General features: G+C 36.4%; 1 protein-coding gene across 1 annotated transcript in view; it reads left to right on the top strand.

The window, feature by feature from the left end:
* GRM8 (glutamate metabotropic receptor 8) overlaps positions 1-24,906 on the top strand; it is a 683,451-nt gene that overhangs the window by 107,814 nt on the left and 550,731 nt on the right. The window contains exon 2 of the mRNA XM_070755423.1: positions 24,402-24,618. Within this exon, the coding sequence (XP_070611524.1) occupies positions 24,402-24,618 (217 nt within the window). The remainder of the gene's footprint in view (positions 1-24,401; positions 24,619-24,906) is intronic.

Consider the following 24,906-nt stretch of genomic DNA (forward strand, 5'->3'; position numbering starts at 1 on the left):
AATTATCACAGATAACCCCCATTCAGTTAAGGACCTCGGAGTACTAATTACAAAAGACCTAAGTGCCAAAGCCCACTGCAACATCTCCAAGAAGGCTTCAAGGGTTGTTAATCTACTCCTACGTAGCTTCTGCTCTGGAAATCTCACACTACTTACCAGAGCTTACAAAACTTTTGCCAGACCCATCCTAGAATATAGCTCATCTGTTTGGAACCCATACCGCATCTCAGACATTAACACCCTTGAAAATGTCCAGAGATATTTCACCAGAAGACCCCTGCATTCCTCCTCCCGTAACAGAATATCATATGAAACTAGACTTACAATCCTGGGCCTAGAAAGCTTAGAACTAAGACGCCTTAAACATGATCTAAGTATTGTCCACAAGATTATATGCTGCAATGTCCTGCATGTCAATGACTTTAGTAATAGAGTTGTTGAAGCGTGGAACTCATTACCGAACTCTGTAGTATCATCCCCTAACCCCCAACATTTTACCCTAAGACTGTCTATGGTTGACCTCTCCAGATTCCTAAGAGGTCAGTAAGGGGCATGCATAAGCGCACTAGAGTGCCTTCTGACCCCTGTCCTATATCCCATATATCTTCTCTTCTATCCCTATATCTTTTTTCTATTCTCTCATTGATCGTGCAGAATGCAGCTGCAAGAGCAATCATGGGCTTTCCCAAAAATGCCCATATAACACCAACACTCCGCAGTCTGCATTGGTTGCCGATCAGTTTCCGGTCATAATTCAAAGTGTTGGTTATGACCTATAAAGCCCTCCATGGTACCGGACCAGATTATCTCAGGGACCGCCTTCTGCTGCACAAATCCCAGTGACCAGTTAGGTCCCACAGAGTGGGCCTTCTCCGGGTCCCGTCAACTAAACAATGTCGTTTGGCGGTGCCCAGGAGAAGAGCCTTCTCTGTGGTGGCCCTGGCCCTCTGGAACCAACTCCCCCCGGAGATTAGAATTGCCCCCTCCCTCCTCGCCTTTCGTAAGCTCCTTAAAACCCACCTCTGCCATCAGGCGTGGGGGAACTGAGATACTCTTTGCCCCTAGGCCTTTACAATTTATGCATGGTATGTTTGTTTGTAGGTATGATTGGTTTTAAAATAAGCATTTTTAGTTGTTTTAGTATTGGATTTACATGCTGTTTTTTATTATTGTTGTTAGCCGCCCCAAGTCTTCGGAGAGGGGTGGCATACAAATCCAATAAATAAATAAATAAATAAATAAATAAATAAATAAATAAATAAATAAATAAATGAATGAATGAATGAATGAATGAATGAATGAATAATTTTATCCTATACTCTCTCTTCTATTCTTTCTCTAATTCTATTTCCTCGAAGGTGTCCTCTATTACCTTCATTGTGTATTATTGTGTATTGGACAAAATAAATAAATAAATAAATAAATAAATAAACAACAGCTTTGCTGACTGCTTAAAATTGGCAAAGTTGGAGACCCCTGATTTGGACTGTCACCTCTTCTTGTATAGTTCACCCTGTGCTTTTTAGTCACCAACGAATTTTTTGACAAATCCTCTTGTGAATTCATCTGACATTACCAGTTGAGGTAAGCTCATTCCTTATAAAATATTAGAAACAATTAAAAACAAATTCACTTGTTTGAATTCTGGTATTTAAATATTAAGAGGTTACTGTTTCTAGTTATTTTAATGACATTTTTCTGATTGCTTTATTGGATTGTTGTAAGCTATAGGCAACCATTAAAGGTTAGCAGATTGATTGCATGGTTATAAATAAATAAATAACCTTCGAATTGATTAGAAAGCTTTCTTGCTTTTTCTTTTTTGCTTTGCAGAAATCCCGATACATTCCCAACGAAAGCTTACAAAGAAAGCAAAAAGCTTCTATTGGTGTAGGGAAAGTGTTAAAATTAAATTATTTAACAACTATCTAGTAACAAGTTATTAAATGTGCAAGAGTAAAGTAAAACAAGTTCATGAATGTATGTATCAGAATTTAATTTATTATTCTTTCATCTAAGCCAAGTAATTAGCTGTTAAATACCATATATTTCAGACTGACCAGGTTTTCTTCCAAAATATTGATTAGCAAAATTTGATGGCCAGTTTCACAGAGGCAAATGTTCTCTGGTCATTTCTCAAGAACACAAAATTGTTAATTTTAATGCTCCAGGAAGTTTCGCTGTTGGAAAAGTCAGGTGGAATTCCCGTATAGTATTTTCCCTTGGGGTGCAATCAATGCATAGGAGCGCATAAGAGAAAGAGGCCACCATAGAGATATAAATGCAGTAAAAGACAATTTCAGAAGCAAATATTGTTCCATTCAATTGAAGCATAGATGATAAAAAAGTGGCATAAAAATTTCTCTGACCTGCACAAGTATCAAATTTAGAATTCAGTTCTGAAGAAAAGTGAATGGCATAATGAAAACAGAGTCCCCAAATAAATAGAAAACGAGTTTGGTTATTTTAGCTCCTAGACCAGATGGTTGAAAGTACTTTCTGATGATGAAGTTATCTGCAAACTTTCCAGCCTCTTTCCTCTGATGTTCTGAAGATCTTATTTATTTTCTTCATTTTTTACTGTGTCTTTTACTGCAGAAATTGGACCTTTCCTGCATTTAAAATATCCAGGTAGAAGGTGTTTATGGATAGTGGGTAATTTAATGAGCATCTGTTTAATCTAGTCAGGTTTTTAAAACTGAGAAGCTGGATTTTAAGTGATGGGAAGTATTAGACCAGTTCTCCCTTGCTGAGAAAAAAGCAACTGTTAAACATTTATCAATAGATTTTCTTGCAGAGAGAATTCTGACAGCTCAAGCTGTCCTTAGTTGCAGTTATCTTCGTCCTAGTCTATCATTATATTGCACAAACTGATAAAATTCACTTCCACTGCAGATAATTTAAGTGCATAATGACTAATTACCTTTTAAACTCAGTTGATCTAAAATGTGATTCAAACTAAGTGTAAACCACTCCAAACTAGACTGCAGAAAATACAACCTCAGCAATAGAGCGATTAATGCCTGGAACACATTACGTGACTGTATGGTTTCTTCCCCAAAATCTTTAACCTCAGATTGTCTACAGCTGACCTCTCCCCCTTTTCTAAGAGGTTTGTAAGGGGAGTGTGTAAGTGCACAACTGTGCCTACCATCCCTGTCCTACTGTCCTATTATCTTCTTTTATCATTACTGACTATTTATGTTATGTCCTTAGACTATCCACTGTTGACCTCTCCCGATTCCTAAGAGGTCAGTAAGAGGCTTGCATAAATGCACCAGCGTGCCTTCTGTCCCCTGCCCTAATGGTTTTTTTGTACTAGTACAATGCATATGAATATTATTATATCTAATGTTTCTTCTTATTTTTTCTTATTACAAGTATCATGTATATGAATATTATTATATTTTTACATACCTCAAATATGTACTTGACAAAACAAACAAACAAATAAATAAATGTTATGCTTACACAAACTACTATCCTATACTTGTTTGACTAAACAAACAAACAAACAAACAAACAAACAAACAAATAAATATTGCCTCTACAGTGATACCTCGGCTTACGAACCCCTCTTCATACAAACTTTTCATGATACGAACCCGGTGCTTAAGATTTTTTTGCCTCTTCTTCTGAACTATTTTCACCTTTCAAACCCGAGCCACCGCCGCTGGGATGCCCTGCCTCCGGACTTCTGTTGTCAGCCGAAGCACAAGGATTCCCCGGAGGCTCCCCTTGCTGGGAAACCCCATCTCCGAACTTCCGTTGAGGATTCCGTTGGGGATTCCCTTGAGGCTCCCCTCGCTGGGATTCAAAGCAGTGCCGGCAAAAATGAAGGGAATCCATGACATCACCACCGGCTTAGTAACGGTTCACATAGAACCAGTAGGAACCCACCTCTGGTAATATGGGATCTTAAACTTCTGAATAAAATTTATTTTCAACATCTTTTGTTTAAAAAAAAAAGACAGTTTTTAATGATTCCATATGCCTTCATTTGCTACATAAAGCATTTCTCCAACTTTTGGGAATATAACATGGCATTAAGGAATTTATGCATCCTATAATCCTGTAATCTAAACTTAGTTTTATTTTAATGCAAATGAAATATGTACCAAATACATGGTCTACTGTTCTTTTCAGCATTTGAAGTAAGATAAATGGGATTAAATTAAATTTAATGCCAATATTTATTTTGTATCTTAATAATTGTTCCCATTTTTTCCAAGCAAATATATAGGATATCAAATAACTTTTTCTGCCTTAGTCATCCCTCACATTTTTCATTGTGTACATTGCAGCTGCATTTTAGAAAAGGTACGTTTAATTATTCAGACATTCAAGTTTATCTCTGAGTATTTATTTTAGCTTAAATTATTGGTGAGAATTTAACCCTTTTTGGAATTCAACTTGAAAGCTTTTATGTCACACCATAAAATTCTGGCCTTTGGGAACTTTGTTAAATTTCAAATAAATGTTATTGTTCTGAATTGAATGCTTTTAGTTTAAAAATAAGTAATAAACAGTAACTGGTGAGTTAATAGAGCTTTCACAGCATTATTACTGTTGTGTTAATGTGAAAAATCTAAAGAAATGCACATAGAACAAAGACAATTAACTTTTATAAATCTGTTGTAAAGAGGGCTAATAAAACTACACTCAAGAAATATGTTTTCCCCCCCAAAAAATCCTCCTATTGGGTAGACCAAAATGTTACACTAACATACAGGACCCCCAACCTACAAAACATTTGGTTTTCAGAATATTGTTCTAATGCCTTTCAGAAATCAAGCCAAGCTTTGTACTCAATTATCCAAGTCTTTGTAGGTATCAATCCCGGTTTTTAAACTGGTAACCTACTTTTATGAGGAATTGAAGGAAGCAATGAAATTGGAATGAAGTGGTGAACAAACTGAAATAATGAGTTTGAATGCTTTTTTCTTGTGAACCAGTAGAATGTTGCCTTAAAGCCTCTGTTTCTTTTGATCTTAAAATGGGTTAATACACAGGAAAAAAAAATATTTCTGGTATATTGGCATTTCAGTGTTGGATATAATAATCACTTTCTGCTAAAAATGCAATTCAGAAGTTGGGATGTTAATTCATGTGGCCTGGATGTGTCCTATTTTTTTTTGCCATACTTTGAGCTGAAATCCAAAGATGCATACTGATTAATACTGGTAAAGCAGGGATGGGGGGCAGCAGGCAGGACGGGGCGGAACGCAGTTCCACTGGCGGAAATGAAGCTGTGTGCCCAGCTCCAGCTGACTATCCCCCCCTCCCATGCTCTTCCTCCTCTTTGGAAAGTGGTAGGGAGATCAGTGCCGGCAGGAGTTGCAGGGGGCCCATTTCCTCCCTCCTCTTTTCTCAACAGCTGATCGGCATCTATTTGCCTAACTACCCAGCCTGAAGCAGGGGGTGATCCAGGAAGGAGAGCACGGGAAACGCAAAGCAAATTGTCACCCCAGAGAGAGACACTGGTGAGGTTGTAAGTCAAGGACTTAACAGATGATGATCGTTCAAGCCACTCCCACCTGGTCACATGGCCGGCAAGCCATTCCTACCCAGTCACATGACCACCAAGCCACACCCACAAAATAAGCCACACCAACAGTGTGGCAGTAAAAAATTTGGCTTCCCATTACTGTGGTAAAGAATGTGTAAAGTGACTTGACTATGCCCTTGGTATTTGTAATTCACCAAAGCAGGGGAAATGGCAATCATTTTATGACTGATCAAAAAAATTAAACTATATTATATGGATCAGGGGTGGGTTCTAACTTGCTGCCAGTTTGCTTCCTCCCATGCTGCGTGGGCACTCTAAATAATTTTTTTAATCCCCCCCCCAAAAAAACCCCTTATTTAACACCACCGACAATACTGTTGCCCTATGAGGTTTGTAAAGGGCACTTATGGAGCACTTAAGCATACATGGTATGCTTATAGTCCATAAAGTATACCTATTGTGCATGTATAAATGCACCAGTATGCCTACCGTCCATGTATAACTGTCCCCATTTATTTGTACTCATTTCCTGTGTTCATGTCCATGTTTATACTTGTTATCTTTTAACATGTTTGACAAACTAAATATATATATATATATATATATATATTTAAAAAAAGATACACAGGACAATTCCACACCTCCCTGCAGCTTTCAGATAGCAAACTAGATATACAGTCATACCTCGTCTTACGAACCTAATTGGTTCCAGGGGGAGGTTCGTAAGACGAAAGGTTCGTAAAATGAAACATTGTTTCCCATAGGAAACAATGTAAAGTCAATTAATCCGTGCAACCCAACCCCCCCCCCACAAAAAAACGGTGTTTGGCGACTGCTGGGAAGCCGCGCGGCTGTTTTAAAAGGTGACAGCCGGCCTGGGGGGCTTCCCAGAAACCTCCCGAACCCCGAACCCGGAAGTTCGGCAAAAGTTCGGGGTTCGGGAGGTTGCTGGAAAGCCCCCCAGGCCGGCTGTCACCTTTTAAAATAGCCGCGCGGCTTCCCAGCAGCTTCCAGAAGCCGAACGCCAAACCCGAACTTCCGCATTCGGCGTTCGGCGACTGCTGGGAAGCCGCACAGCTGTTATAACCCTGCTGTTCTGTTTCGGGTCTATTTGACCCGAAGCCAAGTTTGAGTCCCTGTAAAAATTTTTCCCTGCATATCTGAAACTTGAAATTTCATGACTGCTCATCATTTCAGGGGTTCTCTCTATGAGAATTTTTTTGGGGGGTGGGGGGCTTAGTTTTTGCTGGGCAAAAAAAGTTACAAATCTTCTGTTCCCGGGTCACCCTGACCCAGACCGAAAACTCTTCATTTGCAGTGCTTATGTTTGGTCTTTCTGAAAGCTTTTTTCACTTGGAAAGTAGTCTGAACATTTCTGCACACAATGATATGAAAATTGAAATGAAAAAAGTAAATCTTATTGGTTTATTTTGCGGATATAATGCACGCCCCCCCATTTTTGTGAAATTTTTTTCAATTTATGGATAGTTTTGCTTGCAAAATGCATTCTATTTTACTAAAGTTGGTGTGGGATTGGTAGCTTGAACATTTCTGAATATAAGAAAAATATAAAGGAACTGAAAAAAATGATTCTTATTGGTTTTTTAATATCAGAAATAAGGCCTCCCCCCCTCAGCTGCTTGCAACCATTTTCACTTTTTATTTTTTTATGCTCCAAATCCGAAATATTCTTTAAAATCTTAGGCATTCATTTACTCAATTTAACAATGCTGATCATCAAAAAATATTTTTGGGGTGGTGGCTAATTGTTTTCTGGGCAAAAAAAAATCATAACTTCAAGTCTGTTTCTGTTCGTATATGACCGGACCAAAAATATTTTTTTTAGGAACTTGAATTTGATCTTTTTGAAAACTTTTTCAACTGGAAAACTAGTTTGAACATTTATGAACATAATGATATGAAAATTGAACTGGAAAAATTGAGACTTATATTTTTATTTTGATCAAAAAGTCCCTCCCCCCATCCTTTTTGAATTTTGTGTCAATTTCTATTTTTTAAGGCTACAAATCCCTAAGGAATTTCCCCCCAAAAGGTTTGATATACTAAATTGAACATTTCTGAATATAAGAAAAATATAAATGAACTGGAAAAAATGGTTCTTATTGGTTTATTTTTGCCACAAAAGGGCCACCCCACCCCTCGGCCTTACTGTGTGCCATTATTGTCACTTTTTATACATATTTGGCTAGAAATATTTGGAATATCCTTTTGAAAATCAACCACATTGTAGCCAGAGAACTAATTTTATGAAACAAATCCATTTTACTAAAAAAAAGTATGTAAGTTTGAAATTAACAGCATAATTTTTATATAAATTGAAATAATTGAACACGGGGGGAGGCATACATTTATGTGCAAAATAAACCAATACTGTATGTATTAATTTTTCCAGTTCAATTTTCATATCATTATGTTCAGAAATGTTCAAGCTACCAATCCCACACCAACTTTAGTAAAATAGAATGCATTTTGCAGGCATAATTATCAATAAACCTAAAAAAAATTCACAAAAACGGGGGGGCATATTTATGTGCAAAATAAACCAATAAGGATTAATTTCTTCAGTTCAATTTTCATATCATTGTGTGCAGAAATGTTCAGACTACTTTCCAAGTGAAAAAAGTATTCAAGTTGACCCAACATAAGCACTGCAAATGAAGAGTTTTCGGTCCGGGTCAGGGTGACCCGGGAACAGAAGATATTTAACTTTTTTTAAACAGAACAGCAGGGTTAAAAGGTCACAGCCGGCCTGGGGGGCTTCCCAGAAACTTCCCGAACCCCGAACCCAGAAGTTCGGCAAAAGTTTGGGGTTCGGGGGGTGCTGGGAAGCCCCCCAACCCGTCTGTGACCTTTAAAAACAGCCGCGCGGCTTCCCAGCTGTCTCCTGAAGCCGAATGCCAAACCCAAACTTCCGCGTTTGGCATTCGGAGACAGCTGGCAAGCCGCGCGGCTGTTTTAAAAGGTGACAGCCGGGCTGGGGGGCTTCCCAGCACCCCCCTGAACTCCGAACCCGGAAGTTCGGCAAAAGTTCGGGGTTCGGTTCGGCCTCCCGGGAAGCCCCTCAGCCTGGCTGTCACCTTTTAAAACAGCCGTGTGGCTTCCCAGCTGTCTCCGAACGCCGAACGCCAAACCCGAACTTCTGCGTTCGGCGTTCGGAGACAGCTGGGGAGCCGCGCGGCTGTTTTAAAAGGTGACAGCCAGGCTGAGGGGCTTCCCGGGAGGCCGAACCGAACCCGGGGTTCAGAAAAATTTTGCCTCTTCTTACGAACTTTTTTCGAGTTACGAACCGGCGTTCGGGAGGCTTCTGGGAAGCCCCGCCGCCCGGCTGTCACCTTTTAAAACAGCTGTGCGGCTTCCCAGCAGTCTCCGAACGCCGGTTCGTAACTCGAAAAAAGTTTGTAAGAAGAGGCAAAATTTTTCTGAACCCCGGGTTCGTATCACGAGTTGTTCGTAAGACGAGGTGTTCGTATCTTGAGGTACCACTGTAATATGTAATGTTGCCAGGTTCTGGACTGCAGCCCTTAAAATTTATCCGATGATGACTTGTGCCATAAAGTTTGGTTAATGAGTAACTAGTTTGTCATTCGAGAGTGTTCTGTTATCTGTCAGTTTTCCATGCAGTAACCTTCATGCTCCCCTTATATCCAGCTAATCGTCCTATTTTTATATTCTTTTGGAATCTTATTTTTATGGATAATCCTGTTTTATTTTTAAAATATTTTATAATTATTATATTTTTAGACTCTGGTGTATTTTCTTATGCTTTTTAATTGACTGTACTCCTCCCTCCTTATGCTCCTTATGCTGGTCTTTAATTATAATAAAGATTTGATGATGAATCACCCATATCTTTTCAGATCCCAAATTTAAACAGTTACAATTTCATTTTATAATAGAATTGCACTTTGTTTTGTTAGTTGAATATCAATATGACAAACAAATAATAACTTCTTAAAACCCACCTCTGCTGTCAGGCATGGGGGAACTGAGACATCTCCCCTTGCCTATGTAGTTTTATGTATGGTATGTTTGTATGTTTGCTTTTTATATAATGGGTTTTTAGGTTTTTTAATGTAAAATTGTTATTTTAGACTTTGATATTAAATTTGTCATTGTATATTGTTTTTTTATCACTGTTGTGAGCTGCCCCAGTCTGTGGAGAGGGGCGGCATACAAATCTAATAAATAATAATAATAATAATAATAATAATAATAATAATAATAATAATAATAATAATAATGAGCAAGCAAAACTACTATGGGACTTCCGACTTCAGACTGACCGAATTCTGAAGCATAACACACCAGACATTGTGATCGTGGAGAAAAAGAAAGTATGGATCATCGACATCACAATCCCAGGTGACAGCAGAATTGAGGAGAAGCAGCTAGAGAAATTAGTGAAATACGAAGATCTAAAAAACGAGCTGCAACGACTCTGGCATAAGCCCGTGAAAGTGGTCCCAGTGGTAATTGGCATGCTGGGCGCAGTACCAAAGGATCTCAGTGGACAATTGAAAACCATTGGAACCATTGGAACTGACAAAATCTCCATCTGTCAATTGCAAAAGGCCGCTTTACTGGGATCGGCAAACATAATTTGCTGCTACATCACACAGTCCTAGGTGCTTGGGAAGCGCCTGACTGGTGATGAAATACGAAATCCAGCATAGTGATCTTGTTTGCTGTGTTGTACTGACATAATAATAATAATAATAATAATAATAATAATAATAATAATAATAATAATAATAATAATAGTAATAGTAATAGTAATAGTAATAGTAATAATAATAATAATAATAATAATAATAATAATAATAATAATAATAATAATAATAATAATGTAGTAATGGTTAAAGGTGCAAATAAAGTACGTAGGTTTCATGTTCTTATTTTATTGTTATTTGAGTTTAATAAAAGACAAATTTGTGCTGTGAAATTCAACTATTTTGCCCCAAACTCCAGTGGCAACATACATCAAAGCAAAGGTGAACTTTTAAAATGGTGACCTTCAGAAATGCAAAATTTAAAAAAACCTGGGAATCAGTAAGAGATGCAGTTTCTCTGATACTTTTGCAGTTTTGATGGGCCTTGATTATCGCTTACAACATAAATAAAACACCAGTTATGTGAGGTTCTCTGTTATTGTGAAAGTGATATTGTTATAAACGTCTACATCTATAACAACGAAAGGACCTCTTTAGAAATGCATAGGATAAAGCTCCAATAATATGGCACTTCTCTAATCTATTCACAGCCTTTACTTTGGGTAGCATTTTCTCAGTCTCCCCTGAGGTTGCCTGTGACAATCCATTTCAGATATGTCACTCACTAGACATTATAAAATGATGAGTACTGGATGGCAAAAGATATTTTGTACTTTGATATTCATGCCATGCAAAGTCATTGTAACAAAGTTTATAGATAAAATGTATGATGAGCTATATTCATTGATGATGGAAAATAATAATTTTCAGCATGTATCTTTTTTGATACGATCATCCAATACATCTGGAAGGGACAACCGTTTTGTTATTATTTTAGTGAAAGACAATGTATTTGTTGTGAATGGCTTTCTGAAAAATGGTAGATGAGATTGAAGGACCAGTGGCTAAGACACAAGTCTCATTTTGTGCATCCTTTCCTTGCCTTTTTCTGGCACTCATTGGTTCTCTTCTTCTGACCCACTTAAAGCAGGTTGCTTGGGCTGGATGGGAGGGAGGGAGAACACGAATCTCTCTTGTAAAGCTTGAATTTATCAGTTGCTTAAAGATTTTGGCATGAACCAGAAGGCCTTTGCTGCACATAATACCAAATTAAAGGGTCCGAGACTCTTCTTCATGTTCATTTCAGATTGCTTTCAAATGTTGTTTTGGAGCTTCAGGAGAATATTTGATAAGCTCGAGTTTGAAATCAGGAATACTTTCCTTAGGTGATTTTTAAAAAAATCTGTTGAAGTGAATACAGTATATGATATGCATCTTTCCATTTGTAATACACATGGGATACAGGTAGAGCAAATATTAAACTATATAATATGTTATCCTTAGATCCTTTAAAAAAATGTTTGTGAATAACATTTCTGTAGGGTTTTGTAATCCACATAAAATTGCCACAAACTGACATTAAATCTCTACCTGATGACAATTCTGCAAGAACTTTTGTGCCTCCAAACTTAGGCTAAAGCTTTTTTCCTTGATAGTTAAGGTAGATCATCAGAGCTTTTCTCATTTTATCTTAGTTTTGCCATCAAAGAAATAAAACTAAAGGCTTTTTGCACTGAATTCTACTGATTTTTTAATAGTTTAAACAGAAATTGTGATGAGGAGTGGTCTAGTTTCTGATGAATTACTGTATGAATAAATGTTCTTCATTCCTGGATTAGAATTACATTTGTTGGCATTAATTTAAAACAAGGAACAGCATACTTGTTTAACAACATAAGCACATTTAATATATTTTCCTAGCATTAAAAGCACTAAGAAAAAACTGAATTGTATTTTGATCTTTCTGTTCATTCATTTTTTTTACAACAAATAATTTTCAAAAGAACTTTAGACATCCACTAAATATGATATTTTATTATATGGGTGATACAAACTTGATTTCATTTGCAGCATGTGTACTTTTATTTGAGATGAATAATAAACTTGACCTTGGAAATAACTTAATACAGTTGTGGTTGCAAATAAGTTGCTAGAGCAGTCATAGGCATCTTTCTTTCTGACTATGGCTTATATTTCATATTTACAGTATGTGTGTTTGTGTGGGGGTTGTGATAATAGTGATGGTTAGTGGATTTTTTTAGAGATGCTTTGTGGCAATCTCTTTATTTAGATCTCTCATACTCACATTTTGTTTATATACAGGCAACAAATTGTCAAAATTGGTAGCGCCATCTCCACCCCCGTCCATGTCATAAGTGGCGTTCCCCAGGGAAGTGTACTAGGTCCTACTCTCTTCATTCTCTACATCAATGATCTCTGTGACCATATCAAAAGCAACTGTGTTCTTTTTGCCAATGATGTGAAACTTTTCAACACCACTGACAACACACTCACTCTCCAAAAAGACCTGGACTTTGTTTCAGACTGATGTAACAGCTGGCAACTTCAAATATCAACCAACAAATGCTCTACCCTCCACATCGGCAAAAAGAATCCAAACCGCACATACGAACTGAATAAACAATCTCTCACTGCCAACCCACACTTAGTAAAAGACCTTGGAATACTAATATCGAATGACCTAAGTGCTAAAGCCCACTGCAACAATATCGCCAAAAAAGCTTCTAGAGTTGTTAACCTGATTCTACGCAGCTTCTGCTCAGGCAATCTTACACTACTCACAAGAGCCTACAAAACTTTTGCCAGACCTATCCTAGACTGTCTGGAACCCATACCACATCTCAGACATCAACACCCTTGAAAATATCCAAAGATATTTCACCAGAAGAGCCCTTCACTCCTCCACTTGAAACAGAATATCCTACGAAAATAGACTAACAATCCTGGGCCTAGAAAGCCTAGGACTATGGTGCCTAAAACACAATTTGAGTATTGCTCACAAGATCATATGCTGCAACATCCTACCGATCAATGACTACTTAAGCTTTAACTGCAATAACACAAGAGCATGCAACAGATTCAAACTTAATACGAACCACGCCAAACTTGACTGTAAAAAATATGATTTCAACAATCGAGTTATCGAAGCGTGGAACTCATTGCCAGACTCAATTGTGTCAACCCCTAACCCCCAACATTTCTCCCTTAGACTCTCCACGATTAACCTCTTCAGGTTCCTAAGAGGCCAGTAAGGGGCGTACATAAGTGCACTGGTGTACCTTTCATCCCCTGTCCAATTATCTTTCCTTTCTCTCACTTATCATATATATTTTCTTTCTTTCATATATCCTCTCCTCTAAGTTCACTTTACACTTGTCTATTTTTCTTCCTATGTATTTGTGTATTGGACAAATGAATAAATAAATAAAAATAAAATGTTTATGTCAGTAGTGGGTTCTAAAACCTTTTATTACTGGTTTGTGCTAGTAGTATGTGTAAAAGCATTCCGGGTGGGTAGGCGGAGCCTCCCACAGCCGCCGCTACCAGTTCTAAGAACTTGGCTGAACTGGGAGCAACCCACCATTGATTTGTGTGGGTATGAACATAACTGAGTCCCCCACTTTATGTTGATAATTGCACCCTCATTGTGATTCTAAATGAGATATTTGTAACTTCACTAAAGGCAGCTGATAGCACATATTTTGGATTATAACTTCCTTAGGGACAAATAGCTGCCTGGGTTTGTTTGGAAATTCTGAAAAGTGCCAAGCATATTAATGTATTTTGTTATATACACTAGTATTTTAGGTGTTGGTTTTAGTACATTTCAGGATATTTATGTAGGTCAAATTCTAATACTAATTGACTAATTACACTTCCACAATTTACATGTACACTGGGACATAAATATTCTGAGCTTTGATTTTTTTTTTTTACAAGGCTCATGCCTCTCCTTCTCTCAAACACAAATATATGCACATAAATGAAAGCTTTCTGCAAAACTGCATAGAATTCTCAAGTATATGAAAATTTATGTGCATGATTTAAAATATATAGTTTAAAAATTCAGAAACTGATGAGGAAATAAATGAAAATGCATGTAGGAGTAGTACAGAAAGATCTAGCAGATTTGTCCGTCTCTCTGCACATCGTTTGTATATAGTATGAGTAACATCATTGAGTTGGCCTTTCTGCATCAAAAGACTTGCTACAAGTATTTTAAGTAGCACTGTGAGTGCACAGTTCTATTTCCTGTATAAGTTGTTGCAGGTAATAAAGACCTTTGAAGTTTACAATCACAATAAAAAAAAGATGAAAGAGTGAAAAGACTGCTTTGATTATATGTCTTTGCTAAAGGTACTTAACAGTACCTCACTAAATAAATTTTATCGTTTCAAATTTAAAGAGGGGACTAATACTGTAGGTAAAAATGGTGGTAAATTATGGTAATTCCAATGAAAAAATAATTGTTTATTTTTTTTAAAGAAAAGTAAGTAATAAATATTTAAGAATGTAAAGGTAGTTAATAAATATTTATTAAAAGTAAGTAATAAATATTTAAGAATGTAAAGGTAGTTAATAATCTGTGATAAATGTAGGACAATACAACAAATTCAATAGCACATTTAATGGGTACACACAATAACATATACCCAAATCCCAAAATAAATTTGCCTGAAATATTAAAACTAAACTGACTTATTACTTGCTGGTTTTGTAAACTAATCTTTATTTAAATGCTATCATATACAAAAGAGGAAGGAACAACAAAAATATTTAATTTCTGTCCTAATGTCCCCATGTAATCATAAAATGTCATGTACAACCATGCTTGTACTTCTTATATATTCACAATCATGTTTATACTTAGTTTATACTTTGTCTATAATCATATACATGCTTGAAAAAACAAACAAACAAATAAATAAAAATATGTGAATGATACAACTGACCTATCAGAAACCAAAGAAGTCCTGAAAAATCTGATTCAAAGGATTAAAGAAGAAAGTGAGAAATTTGCCTTCTTCCAGAACATAAAGAAGACAAGGCTAGAAATCACTGCAAAGAATGAAGATATCAAAATAGAACTGGTGGTGAAGAGATTGAATACATGCAAGAATTCACTTTCATAGGATCATAGATTGATCAAAGCAGTACAGAAATAAAGCATTGAATTGCATTGGTTGCACAGCATGAATCATGTATGGAAAAGCAAGGACACAAGCCAGGCCAGTAAATACAGCTTTAGTTCACACTGTCATATTTCCCATGGTTACCTTTGCTTTAAAAAGTTGGATCACGTAAAAATAGACAGGAACAAAATTGACTTGATCCCACGATTCTGCTTGTAACTGTCAGTAGTAAAAGGAAATGAGTCTGCCTGAAAACACAGCAATTATATTAAGAGTTTGTTGCAGAAAAATCAATTTTCAGAAGCACAGGGTGGTGACTGATTCAGCTGGATTCATTAACTTCTTTATGAACATAGTAATAGATGAATTTACAATACCATTAGCAGAGTTCTTCTTCAATGTAGTTACAAGTAAACACAAGCAGGAGAGTTAGTTTCATTTCAGCAGAGCAGACAAGCCGAGAGAGTACAGAGTGGACAAGAGAGCAGAGTGGACTGAGCCATGCCCAACCTTAAGCTTTCAGTTTTGATTCTCTGCACAGATTCAGATGTAGTTAGCTCCCATTGGCTGAGTCAGTTGCTAAGCCTATTCATTGGCTAACCTTGTTAACATGGCTCTCCCAGTCATGAATATTATCGTTAAGGTGTGTGCAGAGCAACCCCTGAGTTATCAAGGGCATGCACATAGAAACGGGATATTGCAATAGATATGAGTAATTATCCACAGATACGTTAAAGTACATTATGGTGTTTACTTTAAAACCCTGCTGTTCTGTTCGGGTCATATGTGACCCGAAGCCAAGTTTGAGTCCCTGTAAAAAATTTTCCCTGCATATCTGAAACTTGAAATTTCATGACTTTTCATCATTTCAGGGGTTCTCTCTATGAGAATTTTTTTTTGGGGTGGGTGGGGGGTTTCTTTCTTGCTGAAAAACAAAAAGTCACACTTCTTCTGTTCCCGGGTCACCCTGACCCGGACTGAAAACTCTTCATTTGAAGTGCTTATGTTTGGTCAATTTGAATACTTTTTTCATTTGGAAAGTAGTCTGAACATTTCTGCACACAATGATATGAAAATTGAAATGAAAAAAGTAATTCTTATTGGTTTATTTTGCTGATAGAATGCATGCCCCCCCCCCATTTTTGTGAAATATTTTTCAATTTATGGATAGTTTTGCTTGCAAAATGTGTTCAATTTTACTAAAGTTGGTGTGGGATTGGTAGTTTGAACATTTCTGAATATAAGAAAAATATAAATGAACTGAAAGAAATATTTCTTATTGGTTGTTTACAATCATAAATAAGCCCCCCCCCTTGGCTGCTTGCAAACATTTTCACTTTATATTTACGCAGGCTTCAAATCCGAAATATTTTTAATATCTTATGCATTCATTTACTCATTTTAACATGGGTGATCATCATAAAAATATATGTGGGAGTGGGGAAAAAAATTTTCTGGGCAAAAAAAAATATCACGTTGACTCTGTTTCGGGTCATGTAGACCCGGACCAAAATGATTTTTTTAAGGTACTTGAATTTGGTCTTTTTGAAACCTTTTTCCACTGGAAAACTAGTTTGAACATTTATGAACATAATGATATCAAAATTGAACTGAAAAAATGGAGGCTTATATTTTTATTTTGATCAAAAAGCCCCTCTCCCCATGCTTTCTGAATTTTTTGTCAATTTATATTTTTTTAGGCTACAAATCTCTAAGGAATATTCCCCCAAAAGTTTTGATATATTAAATTGAACAATCCTAAACATAAGAAAAATAGAAATGAACTGAAAAAAATGATTCTTATTGGTTTATTTTTGAATATAAGACCTTATTGTCTTATACTCGAGTATAAGCCTACTCGAGTATAAGCCTATTTGAGTATAAGCATGGGGGCCCATTTATGAGCAAAATAAACCAATAAGGATCATTTTTTTCAGTTCAATTTTCATATCATTATGTTCAGAAATGTTCAAGCTACCAATCCCACACCAACTTTAGTAAAATAGAATGCATTTTTCAGGCAAAATTACCAATAAACCTAAACAAAATTCAATTTTCATTCCATTGTGTGCAGAAATGTCCAAACTTGTTTCCAGGTAAAAAAAGCTTTCAAAAAGACCAAATATAAGTACCTAAAATGACCAATTTGCAGTCTGGGTCAAATAGACCCGGGAACATAACATTAGGGAGTTTTTTCGAACAGAACAGCAGGATTAAAAAATAGCACAGTCCAAATAAACAGTCCAGTTCATACACGTTGAAATGACTCAATCTATAGAAGTACAATAATGTTCTTACCAGTTTGTCTTTGTAATGTACATTCTGTAAGTACCTGGTACTCACCAGTATTCGGGGTTGCCATGTATGTAAACTACCAATTATAGTTTCTACCTTTATAGATGCAATATACCTTTAAGGACTTGGCTGGTTCGCCATAGGAGGGCGCCAGCACTCTCTCCCAATGCTGCTGCTGGAGAGCTCATTCATTCTTTGCCTTTACCTTGTGGGGGGAGTATATTCTGCTTTATGATGCTATGTGCGGTTTGTTGTTTATTTCTGCTTTGTGCTTGTAAATATGTATATATGTAAATAATACTTGTTTAGCATACTAGGTCTGTGTCGTTACTGGCTGTATCACATATCCACACTCTTACCTTAAACTCTGCTCTGCGTATGTCGAAGGTCTCGCAGCCTAGCTGCCCCGAGACATACTAACACATTCAACAAAGATATTACAGATTACAAACACATCAGAATATCAGAGAGAATAGCAGAGCGCAATACAGAGATCACTATCAAGTCAAAGGGTCAATCAGAATAAAACAACAGAGAGAATAGGATATGATCTCTAGTTCTCTCCTATTGCAACTTGCAATACTACAGCCAGTTAGAACATAGCATATATTTTAAAGCTATATTACATCAATCCATACAACCAAACATTATTGGCTTGTTTATATATTACCAACTGTTTTGACAGAGTACTAACAATTCTAACAGATTAGACACCACTAAAGGTGACACAAACAAGGGCACAAATCACTTGAAAGAAGCTATAAATGATAGAACAATGTGTTGAGAACTGATCCATAGAATTGTTGAGAATTGGACATTATTGAATGGATAGGTCCTCTTCATCCTCCTCTTCCTCCAAAAGACTGTGAAACATTTTTCATATTGTGTGCTATTTGTCCCTAGTGCAGTGATTGCAAACTTTTTTTGGTTTGCGTGCTAAAAGGATGTGTGTGCATGTGCTAGCATGCACGCATGTGCCCACAACGATTCTCTACCCCCCCATGCATGCGCACCCCCCTGTAGTACTCCTGAACATGTTCACAATCCCCCCATCCTCGCACATGTCCACAGGCCTCATTGAAGCCTGGGATGGTGAAAAAGCAGGCACAACAGAAATTTGGAAAAATGGACTTCTGGTTTGCCCATTGTGCCTCTCTTTTGCACTCTGGAGCCTTTAGGGAAGTTTCGTGAAACTCTGGAGCACAAAAAGCAGATCAATGTTCCACCTGTAGTTTGTACCTTTATAGATGCAATATATCTTTAAGGACTTGGCTGGTTCGCCATAGGAGGGCGCCAGCACTCTCTCCCGATGATGATGCTGGATAGCTTATTCATTCTTTGCCTTTACCTCGTGGTGGGAGTATATTCTGCTTTGTGCTGCTATGTGCGGTTTGTTGTTTATTTCTGCTTTGTGCTTGTACATATGTATATATGTGCCCTTGTGTATTTTAAATGGCTCCTTTGGCTTTTTTTTTTGGTTTAAATTCTTTCTATATTTCTGTTTGGAGATGAACTCATGACATATAAATTTTACACAAAATAAATAGACATTTACAATGAAATCTTTTTCTTTGTATGAAGTATATTTTGGATGTTAAAGCCTATCTTTATATTGGGAATGTGGAAAGCCATGAAACAAGGCATTTTTTTTAAAAAAAAATTAAAATAAAAAATTCATTTTTTCAACTATTAATATCACTCTCCATGTTCAGAAAGGAATGTTTCCGAAGCTACTTATTGCAATCCATTCAGCACAACCTGAGGAAATAGTAGTCATTATCTCCTCTGTAACCTGCACCTTGGTCGTAAACAGAATGGAGAATAGGAAATACACAAAAAAATAATACTCTAAACCCAAAGTAATTGTGGCTAGTAGTAGTAATAATGCAATATTTAGAAACATAGAAGTCTGACAGCAGAAAAAGACCTCATGGTCCATCTAGTCTGCCCTTATACTATTTCCTGTGTTTTATCTTACAATGGATCTATGTTTATCCCAGGCATGTTTAAATTCAGTTACTGTGGATTTACCAATCACGTCTGCTGGAAGTTTGTTCCAAGGATCTACTACTCTTTCAGTAAAATAATATTTTCTCATGTTGCCTTTGATCTTTCCCCCAACTAACTTCAGATTGTGTCCCCTTGTTCTTGTGTTCACTTTCCTATTAAAAACATTTCCCTCCTGAGCCTTATTTAACCCTTTAACATATTTAAATGTTTCGATCATGTCCCCCTTTTTCCTTCTGTCCTCCAGACTATACAGATTGAGTTCATTAAGTCTTTCCTGATACGTTTTATGCTTAAGACCTTCCACCATTCTTGTAGCCCGTCTTTGGACCCGTTCAATTTTGTCAATATCTTTTTGTAGGTGAGGTCTCCAGAACTGAACACAGTATTCCAAATGTGGTCTCACCAGCGCTCTATATAAGGGGATCACAATCTCCCTCTTCCTGCTTGTTATACCTCTAGCTATGCAGCCAAGCATCCTACTTGCTTTTCCTACCGCCCGACCACACTGCTCACCCATTTAAACTGGCAGTGAAGAATCTTCAAACAATGTAGGCTTTTAATGTATCTTAACAATTAGAAATGCAATGTGTGAAGTTTTAGTTGTTGAATATCAACTGTTCTATTAGAGGAAATTTCTAGTTGTTGAATATCTACTATCAATTGAACATTAAAGAATTGGAAATACAATGCTAATTTCTTTTGTACTATTTTAATAGCTTCGTGATTTCAACTTCCAAATAGAAATTTAAATATTAAAAGTTTTAAATATTTAGTACTGTGCTAATTCTTTTAAAGTTATATAATAAAGAAATAATTATAAGGTACAGCACATAGGCTTCAGTCAGGTCCTCCATTCTGGAGGGAAAATACTGACTGCTGATTGGCTGGACTAGCTGATAGCTCCCTATAAAAGGCCTGGCTACCAGACAGAGCTTTTGCTGGGTTGTAAATAGTTGCTGAATAAAGAGCTCTTGTTTTGAAGCCAGTTCCGTCTGCTTCTTCCATTCACCCACTGTAACACTTTGTATCATAGATGGTCATGCTGTTTAGGAATATGGATAATTGAAATAAGTCTGTGTTTTGAGCTATCTACATATCTATCAATTTACCTACCTATTTTTCATGAAGAGATTATGGATATAACAATCTATGTAAATAGTTGAATTATGTTCAGCTATGTGATGAGAAAATGCAAGAAAAAGAACGCACCTTGTGTTGTGGTTAGCTCTGATCTAGCTCCTGCCCCAAGGACTGTGGAGGTGGAGGTGGGGGAAACATCCAAATGTCACAGGCCTGTTTTGCTGCTGACAGAGTCAGCCAGTGAATTATCATCTGAAGAAGGAAGTGTCTGTGAGATGGAAGAGGGGGGCCTGGCAGACAGCCCAGGAAGAAGCCAGTCCTCATTATCTTCGATAGACTCTGATGAGGAAACAATGATAGACCCACGCATGCATAGAGCTATGCATAGGAGAGAACAGCTTCAAAAGTATTACAGGTGTTAAGAGAGTCTACCTGTGGTTGGGTGGGGTTCAAGTAATTAGGGCTGCTGTTAAATAGGCAGCGTGCCGGCCTTGCAGTGTGGAAGATTTTCTGATCGTACTTGTGAACCTTGACTTGCCGTTCAGGATTGTTCTCAGGACTCTGTTTGGATTTCAGGACTTTGACCATAAATCATAGTGAGTTTTACAATGTCTGAAGAACATTGGCTGGGACGAATTTCACAGTTACTGGTTAATTGACTGGAGTTTTGTTATCTCACTTCATTCAAGTGTGCTTTGTTTTTACAAGAAATCCCTTTGAATTTAAAAAAGAAGTTTTGCTTCTATTTTTCTTTGGATAAAGAAACTATTGTTGCATTTTCCTGTGTGTGTGTCTGTTTTGGCTACTTTTACCTTTAATTGAAAGCTTGTGTCATAAGCCGGCAGAACACCTTGTCAAATTGTAAAGATTTTTTTCACATGATAATTCTTCATTTTAGAGTGTAACCTAAATCAGAATATAACCTGAACCTGATAGATAGTCAGTATTGCTTTGTTTTGTGAAAAAGTATTTTCTGCCTCGGGTCTCAAATGTTTTGACTTTCTCTTACTATGGTGAAAAAATTGTCCAACTCTCTCTGGAAATTATTAAACATGTTTAAAATCATGAAAGATTAAATCTTTAAGAGCTTTTAAGATGATACTGCACATCAAAGGAAGGGGAAAAATTACCTGGAAACATTCCTAACAAGATCTATTGTAAATTATTACAAGTTGCTAACAAGAGGGAAATAGTGTATCAAAATGCTGCTATAGGCCTATTGTACCATAAATCTTCAAATAGACTTTTGTTGCCTTGATCTAAACCAGTTTGTACTTGACTGAAAAATAGTTGATAGAGTTTAATTACTATTAAATTGTATGAAAAAGCTGCACGAACAAAGTTGACCCACCATTAAGCAAAAAACAGCTCTTTCAGCAAACAAATTTTGATGTCATGAAAGGACAACACATTGTTTGATATTATATTTTCCTTTGGAGTGCCTTTTCTGAGGATGTTAGTCTCATATGCCAAAATAATTCACCTCTTCCAACTCAGGATACAAAATATACTGTTCTGTATTAATTTCTGGTTGGCAACTTTTGAGAGATGTCCTGTTTGTAACCTATAATGTAGTTCTGCACAGTATTACTGAAGGCATTTCAATTTTTACAAATGAATAATTAATAAAGTGATAATAGAATACATTTAGTATCAGCACATACTTTAGCGCAGCAGTAAAATCTACTATGCACAATTTGGATTGAATTAAGTCACTATTTTATGTATATATTTATTATTGGATTGATAGACTACAGCACCTTTTCTATCTAGAAAGTGATATATTCTATAAAATTAATTTTTTTTTAACAAACATGTGAGATGGGGAGCTTTTTAAGCCTACTATCTAAATTCTGGATATTTAGATAATGAGAGCTGCAAATTGTATCTGTCTGTCTGTCAAAAAATATCCTCATGAATTTTGATAAAAATCTTATTGTCTTTTAATAGTATTATCTGTAACATGTATTTGACCAAATTTCTTGGCTTGTATGTCACAGCTCTTTATTTGTAATTTAGATTTTCATAGATATCTTAAACATGAAAGATAAGTAGAATAATCTATCGCAATAATTGGGAATTAATAAAACATTGTATTTAAATTACCACTTGTTGCAAAGAACAAAGTTTGATGGCCTTTAAGAAATAATAATACTGATAATTAGTGTGTGTTTACCCATGTAAAATATTCTTGTTGCCTTGTCCAATCTGAAAAGCCATTTCTTATGATTCCCTAGAGTGATGATGTTCTAATTTGTTAGCATTGAAATGCATATTTTCTAACTTTTGTATATGCAAATTTATTGCTTGCTAACTAGTTACTGCTCCAGCAGTTTGTGTTGCTAGCGGTTGTGCTTACATTTGATTCATTAACTGTATAAACAAGGAAAATATTCTGAATAAAGCCTTACAATTCTGACAACAAGATGATCATATAGCCACATAAAGCAAACGACAGGAAGCCAGGAAGGAAGGAAGGAAGGAAGGAAGGAAGGAAGGAAGGAAGGAAGGAAGGAAGGAAGGGAGAAAGATGGGAGGAAAGGAAGGATAGGGAAAAGGATGAAACACATGAAGTGAAATCAAGATTACACAACTTTTTTTTAAAACTGAAATTATTTCCTGACGAATAAATTCATAATTTATTATTGCTTCCTAATGAGAAAGTTTATTGGGAAATACTCAATAAATGCCCAATATAGTGGATGACTACTTTGATTAGGATTATTTTAAAGTAGAAATCCAGGAAATGTTTAATGTTCTAAAACAGGGGTGTCAAACCTGATCACATCTCATATTATGACATATCATGATGTTTTTTGCCTTTGCAGAACCCGGGTAGATGTGGCCTGTGTGGGCCATGCCATAGTCTGGGCAAGCCATATGTGGCCTGTGGGTTGCCAATTTGAGAGGCCTGTTCTAATATTTATATTATTTTAATTTTTTCATTTAGTAAATTTTGTTCACTGCAGAGTCAGTTCATGAGATTGTCCACTACACAAATCAAATAAATTAATATGAGCCAATCAACCACAATGGACTTAAATGTATAAAAGCATAAGAACAGTTGTACTTCCTGATAGAAAATAATACAATGATTTACTTATTTATTTATTTATTCGACTTCTATGCTGCCCAATCCTGAAGGACTCAGGGTGGCTTACAACAATAATAAAAATACAATATAAATAGATACAAAGTGATAAAAGGAAGTCGAACGTTATCTAAAACTAAAACATTATCTAAAACTAAAAGATAACAAAAGTAAAGAGCTGGGCAAAAGCTTCACTCAGTTGTCTCAATCTCACCACGAATAAAGAGATTAAAAGGTTGTAAAAAGAAAAAAAAAGGAGATCGGTTTACTATTTATGACTTGACCTACATACTATAATCACATTTGTTCTACAATAGTTTAATACATATGATAATTTGTGATAACTGGGAAATCATGTATTTCTTATCTATACCTGTTGCTTTAGATAAGAGTCATCATTTACAAATTTAAGAAATAAGCACTTTTTCATAGAATTATGGCTTCTATGATTCATAAAACACAGAATTATCGCACTGTAAAGAGCTTTTTAAATCATCAAACCCCATTCTTTGCTCCTTGCAGAAACACTTTTCTCATGTTTAACTCATGCTCTGCTGGAGCATATGTCAAAAAGAAGAGCCCCAAAGCGTTAACAAATCTTTTATTAGAAGGACCTTTTCTTGTATTGTTATTATGGTTACAAGTCATCTTTGCAGTTTTTGAAATATGTTTCTCATGCTTGTGCCTTGCAGATACCTCAAATCAGCTATGCATCTACAGCTCCAGAACTGAGTGATAACACCAGGTATGATTTTTTCTCTCGTGTGGTCCCACCAGACTCCTATCAAGCCCAAGCGATGGTTGACATTGTGACAGCACTTGGATGGAACTATGTGTCCACCCTGGCATCAGAAGGGAATTATGGGGAAAGTGGTGTCGAAGCTTTCACTCAAATCTCTAGGGAAATTGGTAAGTGAATCTGTTTTAAAAAATTATACTATGGATGTGAATTTTAAATCCTGGGCATGGCCTGCATGATTCTTGTAAAACAATGGTATATTTGATGAGAACAAAGTGACATACTTGATGGGACAGCCCTCTCTACCCCATCTCCCTCCAGATACAAATGCTTCTTTTTAATCATTGCTTTATTAGGATGGTCAATGTAGAATGGAAACTTTTTTTTTTTTTTTTTTTTAAAGGAGAGTTGGGAGCTTAAGGAACAAGCAGTTTAAATTGTGGCCACATGGAGTTCTT

The sequence above is a fragment of the Erythrolamprus reginae genome, chromosome 6 (genome assembly GCF_031021105.1).
Source record: "Erythrolamprus reginae isolate rEryReg1 chromosome 6, rEryReg1.hap1, whole genome shotgun sequence".
NCBI lineage: Eukaryota > Metazoa > Chordata > Lepidosauria > Squamata > Dipsadidae > Erythrolamprus > Erythrolamprus reginae.